Below are 21,056 nucleotides of genomic sequence, written 5' to 3'. Positions count from 1 at the left end.
TCGACTTCTTATCGCAGTTTTTCATTGAGGAAATGGGACAGATCCGACATGGCAATAGTCGCCAGCTCATCCGAAATCGGCTCCAGGAGCTGGAATGCGTGACAACCACCTGGGTATAGCTTGACACATGTCTTAGTACCGGTGCGACGCCATTTGAGGCTCATGAACAATGTGTCATCTAGCAAGCAGTCTTCTGTTCCGCAAGTGAAGAGTGCTGGCGGAAGCTCAAGACCATCAAAGTCGATGTAGAGTGGAGAAATATCTGGTCTCTTGCGCTGATCAGCAGGTATCTCGGGTAAAAATGCGTCGGTGAATTGCTTCATAGCCTCGCCATCGAGGACCAGCTTGGGCCGTTTGAACAGGTTGACCTGAGGTAGAAGTGTCAAATCGTAGATGCCACAATTCGCCACTAAACCTGAGAGCTTGAAGGCAGGGCGGCTCGAAAGTAGGTGAATGAGGGTGAAAACTGCCAAATGGGCACCAGCAGACTAAGTAGGGTTAATTTTGATTAGCTTTCATATCAAATGCATCAAAGCTGACCTCATGAAACCATATAAATGAAAGCCCACTGAGCTGTCATATAAGAAGCTTACCTCTCCGGCAACTACTCGCAACGGCACACTAAAATTCTTCACGGCCTCATCCACCAGCCATTCCGCAACGTCGTAGCAATCTTCAGGACCGCAGGGAAAGGTATGTTCTGGTGCGAGCCTATACCCAACCGAAACCACCAGCATCGATGCTTGCCTGGCAAGACTGCTCAGATAGTGATCTTGACTAGATTTAATGTCAGAAGTTTGTCGGTTAGGCGCCTGCAAGACTCAATCTCGTCTACGGTAGGCCACTGACCCTGTGATGGGACGGTCAACTTACGATCGGTGAGTATTATAGACCCATCCTCCAGCATGCATGTGCATGTAGATCCCGGTGAACTGGATGTTGTCTGGCCTCACTAGGCGGCAAGGAATCATCCGACCGGACTGCCGAGAAGGAATCTCAAAATCAGAGGCAGAAGGATGTTCGACAGGCTTGGAGAAACCATTCTCTCCCAACTCCTTCATCTGACGGTAAGCAGGAGCTCCGACCTACGTACTTACGGGTCAATATCGACACCTAGAAAATTTACCGCGCTTCAAAAGATTTATGCATACCTTCCACCATTTTATAGCGCTTGATGGCGCCGACTCAAGCTGCTTGTTGATGTTGATGGTGCTTTGTTTGACTGCACCCCTGTCAAACTTGTCCAGCTTGATGGTCAGATCACTATCGAGGCCCATTGCTGTAGGTCTGTAACAACTGCTCACCATTGACTGAGACAGGTCGCAGACGTTACGCTTGCCTATGCCCTGAACGTTTATGAGTCAGGCTCGATTGTGATTGACAATACAAGGGCCCAGATCGACTGGGCGCTTGTTGCTCACAGCCGCGGAACGAATGGTGGCATCAATACAAAGGTGGGGCTTGAGGGTTTTACGCCTCGGCGCGTTCGGTCACCGGCAGACAACCCCGGCGGAGGAGAGACAAGGTTATTGCCGACCAGATGGACCGTGTGGGGTGCTGGGTGGCAATGCAAAGATAAAGTCGTAGCTGCAAGAGATTCAGAGGCTGGTCTCTGTGCCCATCAGCAAGAACCAGTACATTGTACATTGGATTGTTGTGGCTTGCTGGGTTTCATTCTAGATTGAATCCACTAACATCCAACCAAGCACAAGGATTCCCAGCACTAAATATGGCGGGTAGATTCAAGGGCTCTATATTGAAAGTAAGCGCTGCTTGTCTGGCTCCCCTTTCAAGAAAATATTCACGTGGGCCTGGCTAAATCTGTCGAGTGTAGCTGCTCAAAAGTCCCGAAATCTTCGGGGCCGATGCTTTTGTTGACGGTACCTGGGTTGAGGCGCGATCCAAGAGACGATTTGAGGTCGAAGGTAATAGAAATCTCCTGGCGTACGAATCTTCCGTCGTAGTCCGAAGACTGATCATCTTGTCGAGCAGATCCCGGGAGTGCAGAGGTAATCGCTACTGTGGCAGATCTGGACGCCAGCGACGTGGACTTTGCCATCGCGAGTTCAAAGGCTGCGTTCGAGGCTTTCTCGGAGTCCTTGCCAGCTCGACGGTCTCAGTTACTTCTCAAATGGGAGCAGTTAATCCGCAACAACCTCGACGATTTGGCCCTGGTTCTGACCTACGAAACCGGCAAGCCGCTGGCGGAATCCCGCGGTGAATTTGCGTATGCATTATCCTTCAACAGGTGGTTCGCCGGTGAGGCTGAGAGGATCTCGGGGATCACTATGCAGCAAGCAGCAGTTCCTCGAACGACCCTTACGATCAAACAGCCTATCGGAGTGGTCGCTGCTCTAGCGCCCTGGAACTACCCTGTGGCCATGTTGTTACGCAAGGTCTGCGCAGCCCTCGCGGCGGGATGTACGGTGGTGTGTAAGCCATCGCCGGAAACACCCTTGACGACGTTGGCGGTGGCATATTTGGCCTACGAAGCAGGATTTCCCAAGGGATGTCTCAACGTGATCACCGCCAGCCTGGAGAACACGCCATCGGTAGCCGAAGCCATTTGCCGGCACGAAGCCGTCAAAAAGATCACGTTCACTGGGTCAACTCGAGTGGGCAAGCTAATCGCCACCTATGCCGCTCAGGGGATCAAAAAGGTCACTCTGGAGCTCGGAGGCAATTGTCCATTCATTGTTTTTGACGATGCCAGCCTCGATCAGGCAGTTGATGCCCTGATGCGCCTCAAATGGGGCAACTCAGGTCAGACTTGCGTTACAGCGAACCGGGTATTCGTCCAAGATGTCGTGTACGATCGATTTGTAGAGGTATTCGTCCAGCGCACGGCCCAGCTGAAAACTGGTCACGGCACCGACCACGATACGAATATTGGCGCCATGGCATCACGCCGGGGAGTAGCCAAAGTTGTCGATCAAGTCAAGGACGCTCTACGGCAGGGTGCCACGGCCGCTCTAAACGGTGGGCCGATTGGGAACTGCAGCGGCTATTTCTTTAAGCCGACAATCCTGACGAATGTAACATTGAACATGGCAGTTTCCAAAGAAGAGACTTTCGGACCCGTTGCAAGCCTTATTAGGTTCAAGACTGAACAAGAGGCAGTAACATGGGCTAATGAAACAAGCATGGGGCTGGCCAGCTATGTGTTTACCAAGAATGCAGACCGTCTTTGGAGAATGTTTCGGAAATTGGAAGCTGGTATGATAGGTTTGAATACCGGTAAGCTTCTGCAGCTCTCAGCACCCAAGAACGAGTTTATGGGCATAAACTGACGCTCGCACAGGAGGCATGTCCTCTGCTGACAGCCCATTTGGCGGTATCAAGGAGTCTGGGTACGGGAAAGAAAGTGGAAAAGGCGTCGCCGTGGACGAATACCTTATCACGAAAACAGGCTGTCTCACAGTCCAAGATATATAGACAAAAGAGATCGGCTGAGGTGCAGCAGAAGACAATCACGGGCATTCATTCTATAAGGCATTCAATAAAATCCCGGTCATGATTGAGAGAAGCCCGCTTGTCTCCCATACACCAATATGTTATTCTGTCTGGACCAATAGTAGTGATAAATCATTGGAATATCTTCAGCTAATAAAGAGCTCTCAAGGACGGCAAAATCCTTGGCCTCAAAACCACGGCTGCTATGGCGAGTGCGCTACCAGACACAGCCGCCAACCATGTATAGTCCATCAGCCTTTCTTCCACTATCCTACCAATGTAGGTGCTCCGAGAGTCTAAAGACGATCTGTTCTTTCCTGACAGTTCGAAGTCATCCCAGTCCACCCTCTCAAGGAGTCTTTGATAGTCGACAACATTCCGGGACCAATTTGTCGTTATCAAACCTAGTGCCAAAATCAGCCTGACAAGACTTATTTTTCGGACTCGCCAGCACATTGAACACCTACCGTCTGCGTTTTTGTACCAGCTGTTGCAGCCTGGATTCGCAAAAGAGCTCTGATTAAGCTCGCTCTGCAAGTCCTTGTTGAACCTCTCCAGAGCGCTTCGTTTTGGAGCGATCATAAGAGAGTCTCCTTTGCGTCTGGCGTCCACTACCTCTTTCACAAGCTCGGAGATATACCGCGACTGGGCCTCAATCATAAGGATCTAATACAGCGGTCAACAAATCTTCCAAACAGGGTCAAGATCAGTCGGGCCCATAGCCAGTAGTTGCCGCCACGTACGATTGAGTTATGACCTAGATTTGTATTCGGACCATACAACATGGCAAAGTTGGGTAGAGACTCGGCCAGCATGCCGTACAGAGCACGAGGCCCTCCCTTCCAGATCTGTTGAAGGTCTTTGTCGGGTCCGACAATATTCAAAGAGTCGGTGAAGAAGGAGGTAGTCTCGAAACCAGTAGCACAGATGATCAAGTCGAATTCCGTTTCGCCTTCGTCACATTCAATGCCTGTGCTTTTGATCCTCGTGATTCGGCTTGTTTCGAGATGTACATGCTTTTGTCGAAAGATAGCTAGATAGTCGTCGCTTTTCTGTTTTCGGCGCGTAAGAGTTCTAATTCTAGTTACTGATTCAGAATGGTTGACTCACCACAACCCGTTTGCACCCAACAGGGTAGTCAGGGGTTAACTTGGCCCTAGAAATCATTAAGACCAGTCATGATTCACGAGGCCAGCCACACTGTGCTGCTACCATGGGAGGTCTACGCACCATAAGTCGGGTCTGTTTGGTAATTGTGACATGATGAACTCCTTGGCAAGAGCTTCCAACTCTACGGCCTCTTTCGAATGTACATCCGTCACAGCACCATGAAGACTCTCACGATACCTCATGGTACTAGCGCGGTCATAATGCAGTAGTGCTGGGAATCGTCTGTACATCTGCTTCCGCCCTTCAGAGATGGAAGAATTGTCTCGGGGAAGGAGCCAGTGCGGACTGCGCTGGTAAATGACGAAGCTCGACGCAACCTTTGCGACCTCTGGGGCAATCTGAACAGCCGTGCTTCCTGTAAACCCGTTAATAGATGATCGGACTACAAGGCCCTGATCCCTATTGTGGGGAGCAGATGGTATACAAGTCTTACCGTTGCCAATCATCGCCACCCTCTTACCTCGGATATCGTAGTTCCAGTCCCATCGAGCGGAATGCATGAGTTTGCCCTTGAAGTCCTTCAGTCCAGGCGCGGTGGGCCACTTGGGGACATTCAGCTGGCCGACAGCAGTGACGAGGAAATCTGCCTTGACAGTGTACTCCTGGTACATTTCGATTTCTTTCCCTCCCAAGACATTGAGCTTACACACCCACTTCTTCTCAATGGAATCCCATTCAGCTCCCTCCAGGGCCGTGTTGAACCGGACATATTTGTAGAGGTCATGATCTTCTGAAACTTTGATCAAGTAGTTCTAGTCCGATGTTAGCAGCTGTGGAAAAGGGAGTGTTGTAGTCTATAAATTAAAGGTGTGAAATATAGGAGTCTCACCAGGATCTCATCTTGAGGAGCGAAAGTCTCTGACCATTCTGGACTTTGGGCAAAACTGTAGCTATAAAGTGAGGATGGAACTAGGGAAATGTCAGAACCATGCAGGAGAGGGAAGGGGTATGGAGAACTCAGAACCATCACAGCTGCAACCTAGAGAGACGTGTATTAGACTTCAGTTCATTAACATAGATTTTGCTAGGGAGGAATACCGGGATAGGTGTTGTCGTTCCAGGTTCCGCCGAAAGAATTTCCCTTTTCTACGATGATGAAGTCTTGACATTTGTTCCGTCGTATCAGATCAATTGCCATGCAAATGCCTTGAATCGCATCGTCAGCCCTAGCTTGTGAGATCGAGTATTGGGGAATGAATGTTCCTCGCTTACCACTTATGCCGCCGCCGACAATGAGACATGATGTGGTGCTGCGCTTTCGATCGCCCATGATTGCACTCACTCAGTAACTGCTGATTTTTTGTTCAACCTCAATATTGCGATAGCGACGTGATGATGATATTATCATATTAATCTACGAAGCATACCATCGGCCCAAGGACTGTGTCCGAGGTGACTTTCTTGCCTTACCCATTGCATGGCACCATGAACGCCTCAGTGGACCGGGAACGTGGAAGCCCGAACGTTTAGTCCCGGGTCACGTTCGGGCATTTTCCGCATTGAGATTTTTGAGACACAAAAGCACCGACACTAGTGGAAGTCAATGCCCGCTGACCCCATTCGAGCTCCGCGAGGTTCATTCGAGCTCCGCGAGGTCCATGGAGACCCGTGGAGGCAAGCAGAGTCCCACATCACCTCGAGAGCGTCGTCCCAAACATCTTTTAAGCATTTATCAAGAAACCATCACTGAGACAAAAGGAACGAAAGTCGCCATTGACAATTCTCTATCTTAACTCACAAGCTTCATACTTCACTTTCTGTCGACACTGCTTGGCCCGAAAGCATGGCTCTAGTCAAGTTCACCACTTTCAGCCTGGCTTTTGCCGTGGCCGCGCTACTTCATATAGTCTACAGGATATCTAGAATTGGCATGCGTCCCAAGGGCTATCCTCCAGGTATGTTTGGGAAGACAGCCGTGTGAAACTTGGTGCTGAGTCGCTCGAAAAGGCCCTCCAACTTTACCAATCATCGGCAATCTGCATCAGATGCCCAGGAAGGATGTTCATCTGCAATATCAGAAATGGATTGATGAATGTAGGATCAATGATAACTCTGTCTGGCATCTAAGGGGCTCACAAAGTTTTCTTTCTAGATGGTCCGATCGTATCGCTAAAACTGGGGACGCAGACCTTAATACTTTTAGGGTCAGGACGTATGGTATCTGACCTATTTGAGAAACGAGGAGGAAACTATTCATCCAGATGGCACTCGACATTTCGTGAGTTTGGAAATGAGTATCATGTTGCAACACACCCGTACGTGTGCTTGTCACGCTCTTTGTTATTGCGTTCAATAGATGGGAAGCTCACCAGAGTCTGACCATCTAGATACGACCAAGTTTGGAGACGCCAGCGACGACTGTACACTACCCACGTCAGCGGTAATCAGGCTAACAAATACCTACCCTATCAGGTAAGAGACCAGGACCATTTTATGCAGCTTGTACAGATTGCTTATGTTGGATTACAGTCGTTTGAGAGCTTGTATCTCCTGCGTGATCTGATCAAGGACCCCGAGGAGTTCCGTGACCATCTGGAGCGTTACACAATCAGCATTGCCTGCACCATTGCATACGGGCGTCGCTGTGGGTCTGTAAAGGTTGGACCAGGGAGGATTCTACTCGACGTCGGTTGTCCATTGTGAAGTCGTGGCGAATTCTCGGTACTAATCATGGGAATCTAGTGGTTTATGGGCAATATTCACGCAGTTGCCAACACTAAGATTGCTGACTGGTTCCCCATCTTCCGCCCCCTGTTCCACATAGTACCGAGCAATACAAAGACCCGGCTTTTGGAACTGAACAAACTCGAGTCTGACTTGTGGAGCGACATGTGGAACGGGGTTGCCGAGAAAATGAAGCAGGGCCTCAACTATCCCAGTACGTCGTCCGCCTTCGTAGGTCTTCACTAATACCGTCCATCTCTAACGTTTAAGATAGGTATGTGTCGCGACTCGATCCTGGACTGGGAACAGGAGCGGAAGGCGAGCAACGTTGCGGTTGATATCAGAGAACCTATGTTCAATGTCGGCCATGCGTGGGCGGCGGCAACGTAAGGACACAATGGCTTAACCCTCCCTCCCATGTCCCTATCCTATACGACTAACATCCCTCCAGCGACACTCAAGCAAACACATTGGCCGCATTCGTCAAGGTAGTCTGAGGCTGTTCGGATCTATGGCCAAAGACAAGTAGCTAACGTTGTGTCAAGGCAATGGTCCTGTTTCCAGACGTGCAAGCCAAGGCTCGTGAAGAAGTCGACCGCATCGTTGGCGACTCTCGCCTGCCGGAGTGGAAAGACCGCCCAGATATGCCCATTGTCCGCCGTTGCGTTGAAGAAACACTCCGCTGTAAGTGCAGGCGGACCTCGAGGCTTGATGTGCGCCTTTACGCTAATCAAGGACTTCTAAAGGGATGCCGACAACATTGACGGGTGGGCCAATGCCGCATTGTACCATGAAGGAAGACACGTACGAAGGGTATACCATTCCAGCCAATGCTGGCCTTTATAACTGTGTATGTTGCTAAGGGCGCAGATCAAGAGAAAACTCCGGAGTCAAGAACCCGGAACTTGGCTGACCGCATGATCTCAACAGGTATGGACAATCAACAACGATCCGGATATCTACACCGATCCACGGACTTTCAACCCTTTCCGGTTCCCCGAAGATCTTTCAGGCAGTGAGACCTTCCATGTCTCGACAGACTACTCCATCCGACCGCATTTGACGTTCGGGGCCGGTCGTCGTGTCTGTCCAGGATCCTATGTGGCTGTTCGGACTCTGTTTATGACCATGGCTCGCCTACTGTGGGCTTTCGAGTTTCATCCCAAGCTGGATGCATCAGGCAAACCCATACCAATTGATCCCGATGCTCTGACTCCTGGACTGGTGGTAGGACCAGCACATTTCGAGTAAGTACGCGAATCTTTCCATCGTCGACTCCCTCTTTATGATTTCTGTCTTCACCTTCAGCGTACTACATCTAGTGGTTCTTGCCAGGAAGATTATGTATTAAAAGCGGCACCATAGATGCGAGATCAAGCCTCGGAGTGCGGCCAAAGCACAGCTGATCGAGCGACTCTGTGTTGAGTCTGACGCCAATCTGAATGAGGAAGGAAACTACAACGAGAAATTCTTCAACGATGCATGGAATAGTAGCCGTCCTCGGCAAACAGGGGATGGAAAGGCATGATCATGGTTAGGCGGGGCCCCACCCGACCAATTCATCTCTAGAGATTTTCCTTTCGAAGCTACAGAGTAGGTATCTCGCGTTGGCTATTGTGGGTGTCAAACTGGGTATAAGGTAACCAAGTGACACAAGTGGCGGAAGATGCCGGGGCCACCAGTACAGCTTCAAGTCGAGTTGTGTCTTGAAGTTTGGTTATTTGAGGGTTAGCCTCTTACGGCGTCGCTACCGTTACGCCGGAACCAAATTCAAAAAAAAAATTATGCAAATTGCTAGAGTGATGGTCACAAAATCGTGAGGGGCTGGTTAGCGGCACTAGGCAGGTCCATCGTATTCACCTGAGCGACAGGCAAGAATCTCCCGGCGGCCGAGGAGGAAGGTTTATGGCTCCTCGGTGGTTTCGCATTCATAATCTAGGGACTTCTAGGAGGACCTCCAATCCCGCACTTGGACACCTTAGAAGGTATCAGCGTCACATGCCTGCTCGATCTTGGAATCCCTGCTGAGTTATAACTATCGACCTTACAATTAGAAGTCCTGGATGCCGTCGACGGCTTAAAACAGGCTTCCGAACCCTGTACTGCCCTTATTGCAGCAGATCAGCTCAGCTCACTTACCAGACTTTTTCACACATTTTCTCCGGGGCCTTCGATCAACAAGACCAGAACAGATCTCTAACAAAATGGACGCCTGGGCGGTTGTGGAATATGCCCGCCCGCTGGAGAAAGTCCAACTCCCCAAGCACGAAGCCGTGGGCACCGAAGTGGTGATTGCAGTGACCCACTGTGGCGTTTGCCATTCGGACGTCCACCTTTGGGAGGGGTTCTATGACCTCGGCGCTGGACGGCGACTAAGCTTTGCCCAGCGCGGCACCAAGCTGCCCATAGCGCCGGGACACGAAATCGCCGGCGTTGTGATTCGCCGCGGGCCCGAGGCGCACGCTGTGAAGCTCGGCAGCCCACAGATTGTCTATCCATGGCTGGGTTGCGGCAAGTGTGTGCCTTGCTCGCGGGAGGAGGACAACCTGTGCACGGCGCAGACGTCGCTGGGCGTGGTGCGCCAGGGAGGGTTCGCCGCCGAAGTTGTCGTGCCTCATCCGCGGTACCTGGTGGACCTGGGGGAGCTGGACCCGGCCGTCGCATGCACGTACGCCTGTTCAGGCATGACGGCGCTCCACGCCGTGCGTGACCTTGGCCCTCAGCATCCGGACGATTGTGTTGTGGTCATCGGCACGGGAGGCCTTGGCCTGGCGGCCATTCACGTACTGCGTGCCCTCGGACATGAACTCATCGTCGCCGTCGATCTGAGCGAAATGAACCGCCAGGCCGCGGTCCAGGCCGGTGCCGCGGCGGCATTTTCGTCCGCGGAGGAAGGCGTTCAGAATCTCATTCGAGACGCCATCCACGGTGCGCGGGTAACTGGGGTCATCGATTTCGTCAATGTCTCTGCCACGGCTGCCTTGGCTTTTTCTATCGTCGACAAGGGGGGCCGAATGGCCCAGGTCGGCCTCATGGGCGGGGAATTGCAACTGTCGCTGGTCGGCCTGATCGGCAAGGCCTTGACCATCACGGGAACAAACACGGGCAATCTGTCACATTTCCGAGAAATTCTGTCTTTGGCGAAGAGTGGGAAGCTGGTTCCGCCGCCTATCAAGACCATGCCATGGGACCAAGCCGCAGATGCCATGACACTTCTTCGTGATTCGAAGGTAACCGGCAGGCTCGTGCTTGTGAAGGAGTGACCATCATCCGAATATGCTCTAAATGATTAGATATTGTAGCACCGCGAAGTCAAGACAAACGTAAGGAAGAACAACCCGATTCAGAAGTGTTCCACCGTGTTCTAGTTATTGATATCTAACTCTATGAGGAGCCAGAATTATGGAAATATCGTGTAAAGAAAGTTAGATTCGTCTCTACATACTGTGGTCCCATAACGGTATATGTTGTTTCATTCTACAACTTCAACAGTGAGGTCTGAGGGCCAATATGGCTGGTCTACCCCGTTCGTCCTTGTCCCTACGTTGAACCTCAGTTGCACCTCGCCATCCGGATACTTAAGTACGGGCTTGATCGTTCTGATGGAGTGCCCGATTACGGGACATGCGCGATCCTCGAAGAAGTCTTCTCGTAGAAGAGTCTCGGCGTGCTTCTCCTTCATCATCTTCATGTAAGCCGGTAGCAGAACCGACATTGGATCGTTGTGCCGGAACTGGGGTCTCCCATTGCGCTCCCAGAGATTCCTCCAGACGTCGTCAGGATAGGTTCCACAAACGTCAACGAGCCACTGTGAATAGTAATTGAGTGCGACCTGATAATTCCTTGAATGTCAGTCATTGCTGTTCTGTACGTTCAGATGTAGAAGCAGACAAACATACACTGATACAGTAGGATCCGCCCTTCTCTGCCCGTCGCAGGAGTCCATCCAGGGCTCCGACAACTCCGCAAACACCAGTGCAGAAGTCACTGTTTGGGAAGACCGGCGTAACGGCTTCGTCCAGACCCATGGCTTGACCAAACTGCATAGAAACTCCAGTAACCTGAAGATCCCAATCAGCATATCTCCCGGGTACAACTTCAGGTAGGGCAAATAGTCCAACAAAACACGCTTACCGCATCACTGATCTGTTGCCAGCCACTCCTCCCAGACCATGTACCATGCCAGCCGTAACAATTCTCCCTGACTATGACCACCCCTCTCCCTCTTTGCTCCACTAGACCTAGAATGCCATCAACATCGAGACCGTATTTGTCCAGTACGCCAGGACGGTAACCTAGAACGACGACATCTGCATCTCCAACCAGATTTCGCATGGCCTCAAGTTCGTCAGCTTTCCGAAAATCCAGGCAGGTGTTCCATTTCCCCCAGCTCATATCTGGATGAAGCCTGGAATGGTCGTCGAGGTGGGGTCCAACGACACGCATGACGCTGGCTCCAAGTTCTGCCAGGCCTCTGGAGATGGCTGGGGCAGCGATGATGCGAGACAAGTCCACTACCTTCAAGCCTGCAAGTGGGCGCTGTGCAGAGGTTTGAGGTGTCGATGGCCACCATCCAGGTTGCTGTGTCTGACTTGGGTATTCGGTCACTTCGTACAGTCCGACGTGAGAGTTAGCCTTGCCACTTTCACAATTCCTATACTCATCCACAGTGTAGCAGATTGTCCCGGCTTGACGCCAGATGTCATTCTCAAGGTGATCCAGTTCCGCGCTGGTCATAGCAGCGACCGATTTGACGTAAGGAGCTTGGGCTTCTGGGACCGTGGAAGCATTATGATGCAAAGGAAGACCCAGGCTTTCGATTGTAGGGCTGGGATTGAGACTTCCTGCCTCGAACAAAGCCGAATATATTAGCCCATTGAAATATCGAATCTTCTCTCGGGTGGATGGCACTTACCGTGCAGATGGTAGTAGCGATTGTCCTTGGTTTTGTAGATGTTGGTCGCAGCGGCACGATACAGGTTCCGCCATGAATCATGCCTCTCCCAACTAATGACGATGCCAAAGTTCAGCTTTGTCCTGATTTTCAGAGGCGAGGGAGATCCTACCTTGGGAAATATTTCTCAAGTCCCTCCCCAGGTGCGCTCCGGGTGCCGATGGTGATCCTCTGGTCATTAGGGTCAATCGTGAAGAGCATCAGAGTCATGAAAAACAGCTGCGCATGGTCCCTTGTTATGAGATGTCAGTCACTATCAATTTCTAAAATTGAGGACGACGCACGTATCAATCACAACCCTCGGGGCATCCACGTCGTATTTGCGCTTCAGAAGCACGCTGACCATGGTGGCCTGCAGTGCTTGCAGTGCAGAGATGCTCTCAGCGAATCTCCAATTGATGGCCAGAGATGGGGATGCAGAACCCGTAAACTCGATTTTTGCAGCACAGTCTTGCGCTTCTGGTGGCAGCAAGGCTCCAACCTTCTCATGGCGCAGCAATCCGTTCACAAACAGCCTCTTCGCCTCGACGTTCTTGTTGTATGTGATGGTCATAGTCGCAGATCGTACACGTTTATCTCAGCAACACGGAATTAGTTCGACTCTGCGATCCCCTTTCCTACGAGAGTCTATGTAAAGGATATCTCGGGTACTAGACAAGCGCAACATATACCCGTAGCAGATCAGATGCTGCGAACCGCCACTTTCCTGACGGCCGCGATTGGTGGCCCCATAGGAAATGACCATTACAGGGTTTCGGCTTGCCTCGGAGCCCGAGACGTAGGGGCACAACCTAAAATTTCCCGCCTGAAGCCTTTAAGTTCGGCCATTTGCCTAGCCTACCAACTAAACCTACTAAGCAAGCTTCGGCCCCAGTTCCTTTGCATTGCAAGTTGTTTGCTCGAATCTCTTCTACCGCATAGCTGCTATCATTCAGAAGGCATCTCCAATACAATGGTCACAGAAGCAGAATTTCGAGGAGAGATAGGAAAACGTGCCGTAAGGGTAGCTAATTGCTCCGGAGCACATGGTCAGTACAAGAGCGCCATATGCTCAAATGATGCAGCCTCGTTGCTAAAATTGTGATAAGGCGACCCCGGATTTCAGATGCCCCGACAATTAGAACTCGGATCTGTCGATTTCGTGACTGGAGATTATCTGGCCGGTAAGGTTCCTTAGCATTAAACTGTGCCCGAACAGAACTCTATCAACATCTAACCAATTGATGTAGAAATGAACCTCGCCGAGAATGCGACGGCTTACCGGGAAGGCCAACACCCTGGCTACGAACAGACAGCCCTTGACGGTCTTGTGGAGAGCATCGATCTCATCCACAAGACAGGTGCCAAAGTAGTCATCAACGGAGGTTCTCTAAATCCAGCTGGACTCGCAGAGAAATGTCGAGAATTGGTGCGACGAGACCTCTTGTGTAGTGCATCTGATAGCGTTGCAAGGCTTACTTACTGATTCTCGTCCTCATATCCTTAGATCTGCTCTCGCGAATATAGCCTCAAACTGGCCTATGTTTCTGGAGACGACCTACTGGAACAAGTCCAGAACGAGCTCAAATCCGGACCCGACCACATTCCCGACCACTTAGATGCGACCAATGCGCAGGTGAAACTCGACCACTTGACAAAATCATTTGTGACTGATGTTGAACACCGGCAACTCGTCTCAGCGAATGCATATCTTGGAGCTCGCGCCATTGTCAAGGCTCTGAAGTCTGGCGCCGACATAGTGATCTGTGGGAGGGTGGCGGACGCTTCTCCTGTGATCGGAGCAGCGTGGTACTGGCATTCTTGGAGCGACACAGACTACGACAGACTTGCCGGTGCTTTGATAGCCGGCCATTTGATTGAGTGCTCCGCCTATGTCACGGGGGCGAACTACACCGGGTTCGACGAGCTAGACATGGATGCTCTGATCGATATTGGGTTTCCCATCGCCGAGATTGCGCATGACGGGACATGCGTGATAAGTAAACATGAAAAAACAAAGGGTCTGGTCTCCAAGGACACCGTCGAGTGCCAGTTCCTATACGAGCTGCAGGGAACGGCGTACCTTAACAGTGATGTGACAGCTCTTCTTGATGACGTTATGATCGAACAGTGCAGCCATAACCGGTAATTATTGTTTTGCCTGCGGTAACCCTTTCGTCCATGAAGCTTCAGCTAACGAAAATACTGTTCCCACAAGAGTGAGAGTCAGTGGAATTCGTGGACAGCCACCTCCGTCCACCACGAAGTTAGCCATATTCTACCAAGGAGGTTTCCGATCTGAATTTCTGCTCAATGCTACGGGATACGCCACCGACGAGAAATGGGACCTTTACGAGGCCCAGATCAGATATGGTGTCGAGCAACGAGGCCTCCAGAATCAGTTGGACGTACTGGAATTCCAACGCGTCGGCCGACCCGAGTCCAATGCGCCTACTCAGTTGCGTAGCACCACATACATGCGAGTTTTTGGGCAAGCAGCTGCAAAGGAGACCCTCATTAATCTCTACAAAGTCATCAGAGAGTACGGCATGCAGCATTTCTCAGGTAGCTATCCGTCCAATCCCGGCCATCAGCGGGCATAAAGTGGTAACCACGATCCTTGTCTAACAACTGCGTGCGTTTCGGCAGGTGCACATCGATCCCTTGATTTACGAACTGCATTGCCGCGCCCATATGTCGCCTATTATCCCGCGATCGTGCCACAAGACCAGCTCAAAGAGTCTGCTATCATTCTTCACGCAGACGGAACCGTCGAAAAGCAGATTGATGCTGGGCATCCGCCAAGCTACCAAGATATCCCAGCTCGGAAGAGTTACGGCCCTGTTAGCCAGATCGATATGGACTCGTTAGGCCCAACCACCACAGTCTGTTTGGGGGATGTTGCTCTCGGCCGATCTGGTGACAAGGGTGCCAACATCAACATTGGTCTCTTTGTACGTGACGAGGGTGCGTGGAGCTGGTTTGCTTCGTTCATGACCATTTCTAGAATGACGCAGCTGATTGGGGACGATTGGTCCGACGACTTCTTCATCGAACGTGTCGAATTCCCAAACATCTACGCGGTTCATTTTGTCATCTACGGTATCTTGGGCCGAGGCGTGACCAGCACTGCACGCCTTGACTGTTTGGGGAAAGGATTTGCAGACTTTATTCGGGGGAGACATGTCGAGGTTCCGCTTTCGATCCTGGAACACGCGAAGAGGTTTCGCTTTGCTCAGAAGAAAAATGTCTGCTAGAGCCTAAGGCCTTTGGACCTTTCTAAGCCCCTTAGACGGCATTACCCATTCGTATAAATCTCATTGAACTACCACTCCAGCATGCATTTATTGGTCTGAACACTCTGCTATCAAACATACATTGAACATTATAGACTATGAAAAAGAAAAAGAAAAAGAAAAATCTATCCAAACTTAGGAACCGCAGCACCCTGCTCTACATTTTTCTCTGTAGGCCTCGTCTGAATTGGCTTGTCGGTCAACAGTTTCCCGTCAATTTCCAGGCCTCTGAAATCACCTTCTTGCTTCCACTCCTCAATAAGCTTCATATAAACCAATGTGCCGAGCCCATAACGAGTTTGTAGTATACCTTTCGTTGTCAGTTTGCCCTCGTCGTTGAAGAAGCTCGGTGTACATTCTCGAAAGAAGCTCTCCCTCAACTTTGCCAGTTCGATGATGGTCTCAACCCAGGTCTGCTCTGCTTGCTCCGAGGCTTCGACCTTCGTGGCGTTACGGGCCTTGAGCTCCGTCATCAGCCAAGCAAGGTGCTTGGCTTGCTCATTGAGCATGAACACCTGGTTGGGGTTGCCACCGGACTGGGACAGACTTATGATGAAGTAGTTCGGAAAGCCTCGGACATAGTATCCGTGTAGCGAACGAAATCCGTTTTGGAAATGGTCCGAGAGCTTTACCCCGTTGCGGCCTCGGACTGTGGCGCCGAGTCTTCGGCTGTAATCGGTACCATACTCGAAACCAGTCGCATAGACTATGCAGTCCAGCTCGATCTCTTCACCGTTCGCGACAATTCCATTCTCGGTGATCCGCTCAACACCTCTTCCGTCAGTGTCGACCAACGTCACGTTGTTGCGGTTGAATATATCCAGGTAGACGTCATGGAAGCAAGGTCGCTTGCAGAACCGTCGGTACCAAGCCTTTAGGGATTTAGCCTTCTCTGGATCGTGCACGATCGAGTCCACCCGTCGCCGTATCCTTTCCATGGTCATGTTGTCGGCCTCTTCCCACGCCAGCTGGACATTCCGCGCTGCGTCGCTGCCGGAATTGAACTTCTTCACCATTTCTCCCGATGGGGCAAGAGATCGGAAAATGTGTGTCCATCCATCGTTGACCAAATCCTCGTCTTGATGCCCGCCTTCCACGATGGTGGTGAAATTGTCCATACGCCTCTGTTGCCAACCTTTAGTGAGGCTCCCAGCCCACTGGGGATCTGTCGGTGAATCATTGCGGACGTCAACAGCAGGCGGTGTTCTCTGGAAGACGTAAAGATGGCCCGCACTTGCTGCCAGATGTGGAGTCTACGATAGTTGGTCTTTAGTAAAGTGGGATGTAGTGATCAAGATGATAGCTTACCACTTGCACCCCAGTTGCTCCAGTTCCGATAACACCAACCTTCTTGCCAGCCAAACCACTCAAGTTGCCTTCCCAACTACCACCAGAATAGCTATAGTCCCAGCGGCCAGTATGAAAACTGTGGCCTTTGAACTTCTCGATCCCTTCCACTCCAGGGAGTTTGGGTTTCGTCAAAGGTCCACCAGCAGTTGCCACGTATCGAGCTCGAATCTTGTCCCCACGGTTTGTCAGAACGATCCACCGTGTGAGACTGGGATAAAGTTAGCACATCGATTTGGCCGCTTCGTCGCAGCTTGAGAAAGGTGCATTACTCTTCGTCCCACGACAGCTCCTTTACTTCTGTATGGAAGAGGGCCTTTTCGTACAGGCCATAGTGTTTCCCGATGTTCTTCGCATGCTGGAAGATTTCTGGTGCCGGGGCGTACTTGGCTGAGGGGACATAGTTCAGTTCCTCGCATAAGGGCATGTATATGTAGCTTTCGATGTCACATGCAGCCCCTGGGTACCTGTTCCAATACCAGGTCCCCCCAAAGTCACCCGCTCTGTCGAAAATCTTGAAATCGTGAATCCCAGCTTCAGTTAATCGAGCAGCCAGGAGTAAACCCCCGAACCCGCCTCCGATGATGGCAAATTCGATGTCCTGGTTGAGGGGTTCCCGTACTACAGGAGTTGACCAAGGATCTTCGGCAAAGTGCTTCAGTGATGAGTCTGCAGACACATCACGGTACTGAAAGATGCCCTCATCACGCAAGCGTTTGTCACGCTCCTCGCGATACTTCTCTAGCAGAGCTTTTCCATCGATGTTCTCGGGCAAAATGGTCTCGTTGATAGAACCCATATTGGCAGTATGATAAATGTTGGATCCAAAATGATTTGTTTACGCCTAGAGCTTTCTGCCGCATTAAAGACCTTTCTGGTATAATGTAGTTATATTATTCATGGTCTGGGGACTGTGCCGAACCCAAAAGACGAGCTAGCTAGGCCTCAAAAGTTTCGCAAGTCGAGACAGTAGTTATTCGGCGGACCGCCGGCAAATTGCCTCTCTCGTCTTAGGCTGGGGCAGCATTCGGGGCCCGCTTGGAGGGGCTCGGCAACATTCCGAATCCAATGACCAGACCGAGTGTTCTAGGCCTCTAGTTCGGACGATGAAGATTTTATGTGATTGTGTATCTTGGTGTGGTCTTCCTTGGTCGAGTGATGATTCGCAACATCCCATCCAGGCAGGATACCTGAGACTGAACTCGGCACCAAACGGAACACCCGGAGACGCCACTATATGGACGAAGTATAGGGGTTACCTTATTGTCCTGTCTCCCAACCCTCTAGCTAGCGACCACAGCCGAACAGCCATGAGTCTCCTCGCCATAACAGGGCCTGGGACATGTAGAAGAGTGGCTTAGATCTAGACGCCTGCGTGATTCGACTGCATGAGAAGTCACTCTTCCGCTAAGTGTAAAAGCCAAATGGCCTAACGTCTCGCCGAAAAATAAAATCGCTTGAAGGAGGTGAAGCGTATTACGTTTGTTTGCCTGACCATACCTTCGACGGGTCTAAGTTCTATCATCTTCGTTTGCCAATTAGGGAATCCGTCCTCGGCCACCGAAATACTCCACAGATTGACAACGAGCTATGGCTGGTTTCATCCTAATTATTGTCAATTCGATCCGATTCTTAGTGTATACTGGAGAATTCCCCGGACCCCAGAAACATCGCGTGGGGTAGTAGTGATGTTGCGACCTGTTCTGTCTATCGGTACCTACGCTATTTATACCTCACATATCGCCTGCCAACCTCAATGCAGACTGCATGTATCACCTGTATCTGAATTCGATACCTCTATTGAACAGTACCTACATCCCAATCGTATCAACGTCGGTCCTTCAGACTCTAAGGCCACCTCCCAATAGCCATGACCCTGGGCAATGATGATGGCCTAGGTGCCACCCTAGCGCTTCCAGAGCATTCAAAGCGTGACGATGCCGAACACAAAGAGGATGTGCACCAAGCTGGGCTCCTCGCGCATGATATAGCAGACTTGACTCCTGGCTATTTCTGGAATCCACGCTACTTGGGAACCATCTTCGCCCTGTCACTGACTACAGCATCGGCATACTTTGGATTTTCCGCCCCTGCATCGGTTCTCAGCTACATCAATGAAGACATCGGTGCGTCTCTAATTCTATCCGTTTAATCAGCTCAGACGCTGACACCTGCCCCAGGCCCAACTGATTCCGAAAGTTTGTTTTCCATTGTGTGGACAATGTGTAACGCCATCAGTCTATTGGTGGTTGGTCGTGTCTCGGACAGATTTGGAAAGCGCTCTATCATGCTTGGAGCAGGAGCAGTAGCAATGGTTGGGGCTATTATGGCCAGTAGAGCCAAGAACATGAACACGTTGATCGGAGCAAATGTATGATATCCTCGAGCTGACTTCGAGGGAACTGCGCTCATTACGTCAACAGGTCCTGCTCGGTCTGGCATCCGGCGTGCACTCTGCTGTCGGCCTGTTCGCAGGAGGTAAGTTATGCGTCAAGCTGAGCCACAGAAGCAAGGTGTTGACTCTTGCTCCTCCAGAAATCTCACCACACCGATACAAATTCATGATTCAGACAGCAATTCTGATACCTATGGTCATATCGCCCGGCTTGGGTGCCTATATTGGCAGAGCATGTGTTGAGACGCACAGTTGGAGATGGATATACTACATTTTGATCGTGATACTTGGTACGTGCGAAAGTTGCTCTTCGGCTGACGTGTGACTGACTGAGGTTGATGCTGGGCAGGCGTGGGCTGGGTCATCCAAATGTTTGTATATTTCCCCCCAACGTTTGAACAGCTACATGGAAAGCAGCGCTCTGTACTTCGAGAATTTCAACGGATTGACCAAGTGGGCTTGCTGCTGCTCGTCGCTGGACTTACGCTGTTTTTGCTGGGAATCTCATGGGGAGGTAACCCAAAGCCATGGCATTCTGGTCTCATTTTGGGTCTGCTGATCTCTGGAGGTGTCACACTCGTGGCCTTTGTCCTCTGGGAGGCATTCTACCCAACTCCAAACCCCATTGTGGATCTGCGGCTGTTCAAGCATCGAGGTTTCGTTTGCCTGACGGTAATATCTGCCTGTTCCGGATCGATGTACGTTGGACTCAGTATTATCTGGCCTCAATGTAAGTCAATGCTAGGAGCTGTTCACTGACTCAAAGCTGACTTCGGTAGACGTCTTCAGGGTATTTAGCACTGCCAGCACCTCCTGGCAAACTGAAGCCTGGATGAGCGTAAGCACTTTTCCAAAAGTGCAACTGGTGCGCCCCGTAACTGACACATTAGACAGTCTACAGTCGGCTGGGGAATCTGGGGAGGTTTGATGATCATGTGTCCGCTGGTCAACGTGATTGGCGATCTTCGACTTCAGATCCTCGGCTGCGTGGTATTCAGCACCGTCTTCCTTATCGCATTGTCACAGGTTGGCATCGTCGACCAGTCTAAGGCTATTGCCTTTTCATTTCTTACTGGCCTGCCCGTCGGCTTCATCGAGCTGGGACCATGCGTCATCTGTCAGCTTGGCGCCCCTGATCAGGAGATTGGCATGATTTTTGGTACGTTAACTCATCCAAACCCCCCATCCCGAATGTATGCTGACGCCTATGATTGATATAGGTACCATCTCGTGTATCCGGTCGGTAGCTGGCTCCATCTTTACTGCGATCTATCTTGCCGTCCTCAACTCCAAGGCCAAGTCCAAAATCGCCAGCATAGTCTCTCAGGCGGCAATCGAGGCCGGGTTACCGCAATCTTCGCTCATGGATCTCTTTGAGGCTTTAAAAATTGGCTCTGAAGCGGCATTTGCTAAAGTTCCTGGGATTACTGCACAGATTGAAGCAGCGGTTATCCAGGCGCAGCGGGTCGCCTACTCTGAAGCTTTCCGCTATGTCTACTATTCGGCCATGCCATTACTTGGCTGTGCTATCATTGCATCGATATTTCTCCCAGACTACAACCGCTACATGGACGGCCATATGCCCAAGCCTATCAACATGCCTAATGCAAAAGTTGTATCCGGATCAGAGAACGAGTCGCCAGGTCACCTTGACGATACAAAGTCCACCGATCATGTCGAAGTCGAAAAGGGCTCACAGCACCGGAGCGGTTGAACCTTTCCAGGTTTATCTATGAGTTTCTGGGTTACCTTTGTTTTGTTTTTTGTTTTTTTTGTTTTTTTTTGGGGGGGGAGGAAG

The 21,056-nt window shown here is 50.9% G+C and overlaps 9 protein-coding genes across 9 annotated transcripts; 5 read left to right on the top strand and 4 right to left on the bottom strand.

Moving 5' to 3' along the window:
• Positions 1-8: 8 nt before the first annotated feature.
• Positions 9-1,277, bottom strand: E0L32_009983 (uncharacterized protein; the record flags this gene model as incomplete). Its single annotated transcript, XM_031132551.1, has 4 exons — positions 9-488; positions 594-777; positions 874-1,085; positions 1,152-1,277. 4 exons carry the CDS (start codon positions 1,275-1,277, stop codon positions 9-11), a joined length of 1,002 nt encoding a protein of 333 aa, XP_030990207.1.
• A 452-nt stretch (positions 1,278-1,729) lies between these two features.
• On the top strand, positions 1,730-3,435 carry E0L32_009982 (uncharacterized protein; the record flags this gene model as incomplete). The annotated part of the gene is made up of 4 exons (XM_031132550.1): positions 1,730-1,762; positions 1,835-1,925; positions 1,993-3,237; positions 3,302-3,435. 4 exons carry the CDS (start codon positions 1,730-1,732, stop codon positions 3,433-3,435), a joined length of 1,503 nt encoding a protein of 500 aa, XP_030990206.1.
• Positions 3,436-3,670: 235 nt separating this feature from the next.
• On the bottom strand, positions 3,671-5,893 carry E0L32_009981 (uncharacterized protein; the record flags this gene model as incomplete). Its single annotated transcript, XM_031132549.1, has 9 exons — positions 3,671-3,719; positions 3,776-3,857; positions 3,921-4,119; positions 4,197-4,505; positions 4,564-4,609; positions 4,684-4,978; positions 5,084-5,375; positions 5,453-5,532; positions 5,836-5,893. The coding sequence occupies 9 exons, from the start codon at positions 5,891-5,893 to the stop codon at positions 3,671-3,673; spliced, it is 1,410 nt and encodes a 469-aa protein (XP_030990205.1).
• A 513-nt stretch (positions 5,894-6,406) lies between these two features.
• Positions 6,407-8,538, top strand: E0L32_009980 (uncharacterized protein; the record flags this gene model as incomplete). The annotated part of the gene is made up of 10 exons (XM_031132548.1): positions 6,407-6,518; positions 6,767-6,878; positions 6,951-7,035; positions 7,093-7,248; positions 7,306-7,501; positions 7,562-7,673; positions 7,739-7,775; positions 7,833-7,971; positions 8,034-8,137; positions 8,218-8,538. The coding sequence occupies 10 exons, from the start codon at positions 6,407-6,409 to the stop codon at positions 8,536-8,538; spliced, it is 1,374 nt and encodes a 457-aa protein (XP_030990204.1).
• Positions 8,539-9,491: 953 nt separating this feature from the next.
• Positions 9,492-10,550, top strand: E0L32_009979 (uncharacterized protein; the record flags this gene model as incomplete). The annotated part of the gene is made up of 1 exon (XM_031132547.1): positions 9,492-10,550. One exon carries the CDS (start codon positions 9,492-9,494, stop codon positions 10,548-10,550), a length of 1,059 nt encoding a protein of 352 aa, XP_030990203.1.
• Positions 10,551-10,759: 209 nt separating this feature from the next.
• Positions 10,760-12,794, bottom strand: E0L32_009978 (uncharacterized protein; the record flags this gene model as incomplete). Its single annotated transcript, XM_031132546.1, has 6 exons — positions 10,760-11,095; positions 11,187-11,348; positions 11,422-12,059; positions 12,203-12,294; positions 12,354-12,473; positions 12,526-12,794. The coding sequence occupies 6 exons, from the start codon at positions 12,792-12,794 to the stop codon at positions 10,760-10,762; spliced, it is 1,617 nt and encodes a 538-aa protein (XP_030990202.1).
• A 399-nt stretch (positions 12,795-13,193) lies between these two features.
• Positions 13,194-15,477, top strand: E0L32_009977 (uncharacterized protein; the record flags this gene model as incomplete). The annotated part of the gene is made up of 6 exons (XM_031132545.1): positions 13,194-13,269; positions 13,330-13,404; positions 13,471-13,649; positions 13,728-14,365; positions 14,439-14,785; positions 14,870-15,477. The coding sequence occupies 6 exons, from the start codon at positions 13,194-13,196 to the stop codon at positions 15,475-15,477; spliced, it is 1,923 nt and encodes a 640-aa protein (XP_030990201.1).
• A 164-nt stretch (positions 15,478-15,641) lies between these two features.
• E0L32_009976 (uncharacterized protein) lies at positions 15,642-17,662 on the bottom strand (the record flags this gene model as incomplete). Its single annotated transcript, XM_031132544.1, has 3 exons — positions 15,642-16,769; positions 16,825-17,074; positions 17,190-17,662. The coding sequence occupies 3 exons, from the start codon at positions 17,660-17,662 to the stop codon at positions 15,642-15,644; spliced, it is 1,851 nt and encodes a 616-aa protein (XP_030990200.1).
• A 1,071-nt stretch (positions 17,663-18,733) lies between these two features.
• Positions 18,734-20,972, top strand: E0L32_009975 (uncharacterized protein; the record flags this gene model as incomplete). The annotated part of the gene is made up of 8 exons (XM_031132543.1): positions 18,734-18,989; positions 19,044-19,234; positions 19,287-19,341; positions 19,399-19,548; positions 19,608-19,988; positions 20,038-20,096; positions 20,153-20,417; positions 20,479-20,972. 8 exons carry the CDS (start codon positions 18,734-18,736, stop codon positions 20,970-20,972), a joined length of 1,851 nt encoding a protein of 616 aa, XP_030990199.1.
• Between the last annotated feature and the right edge of the window lie 84 nt (positions 20,973-21,056).

Source organism: Thyridium curvatum (genome assembly GCF_004353045.1).
Source record: "Thyridium curvatum strain D216 chromosome Unknown NODE_77_length_194619_cov_74.347017, whole genome shotgun sequence".
In the NCBI taxonomy this organism is placed as follows: domain Eukaryota; kingdom Fungi; phylum Ascomycota; class Sordariomycetes; order Thyridiales; family Thyridiaceae; genus Thyridium; species Thyridium curvatum.
Note: the sequence above shows the minus strand (reverse complement) of the source record. Positions and strands in the feature narration are given on the sequence as shown.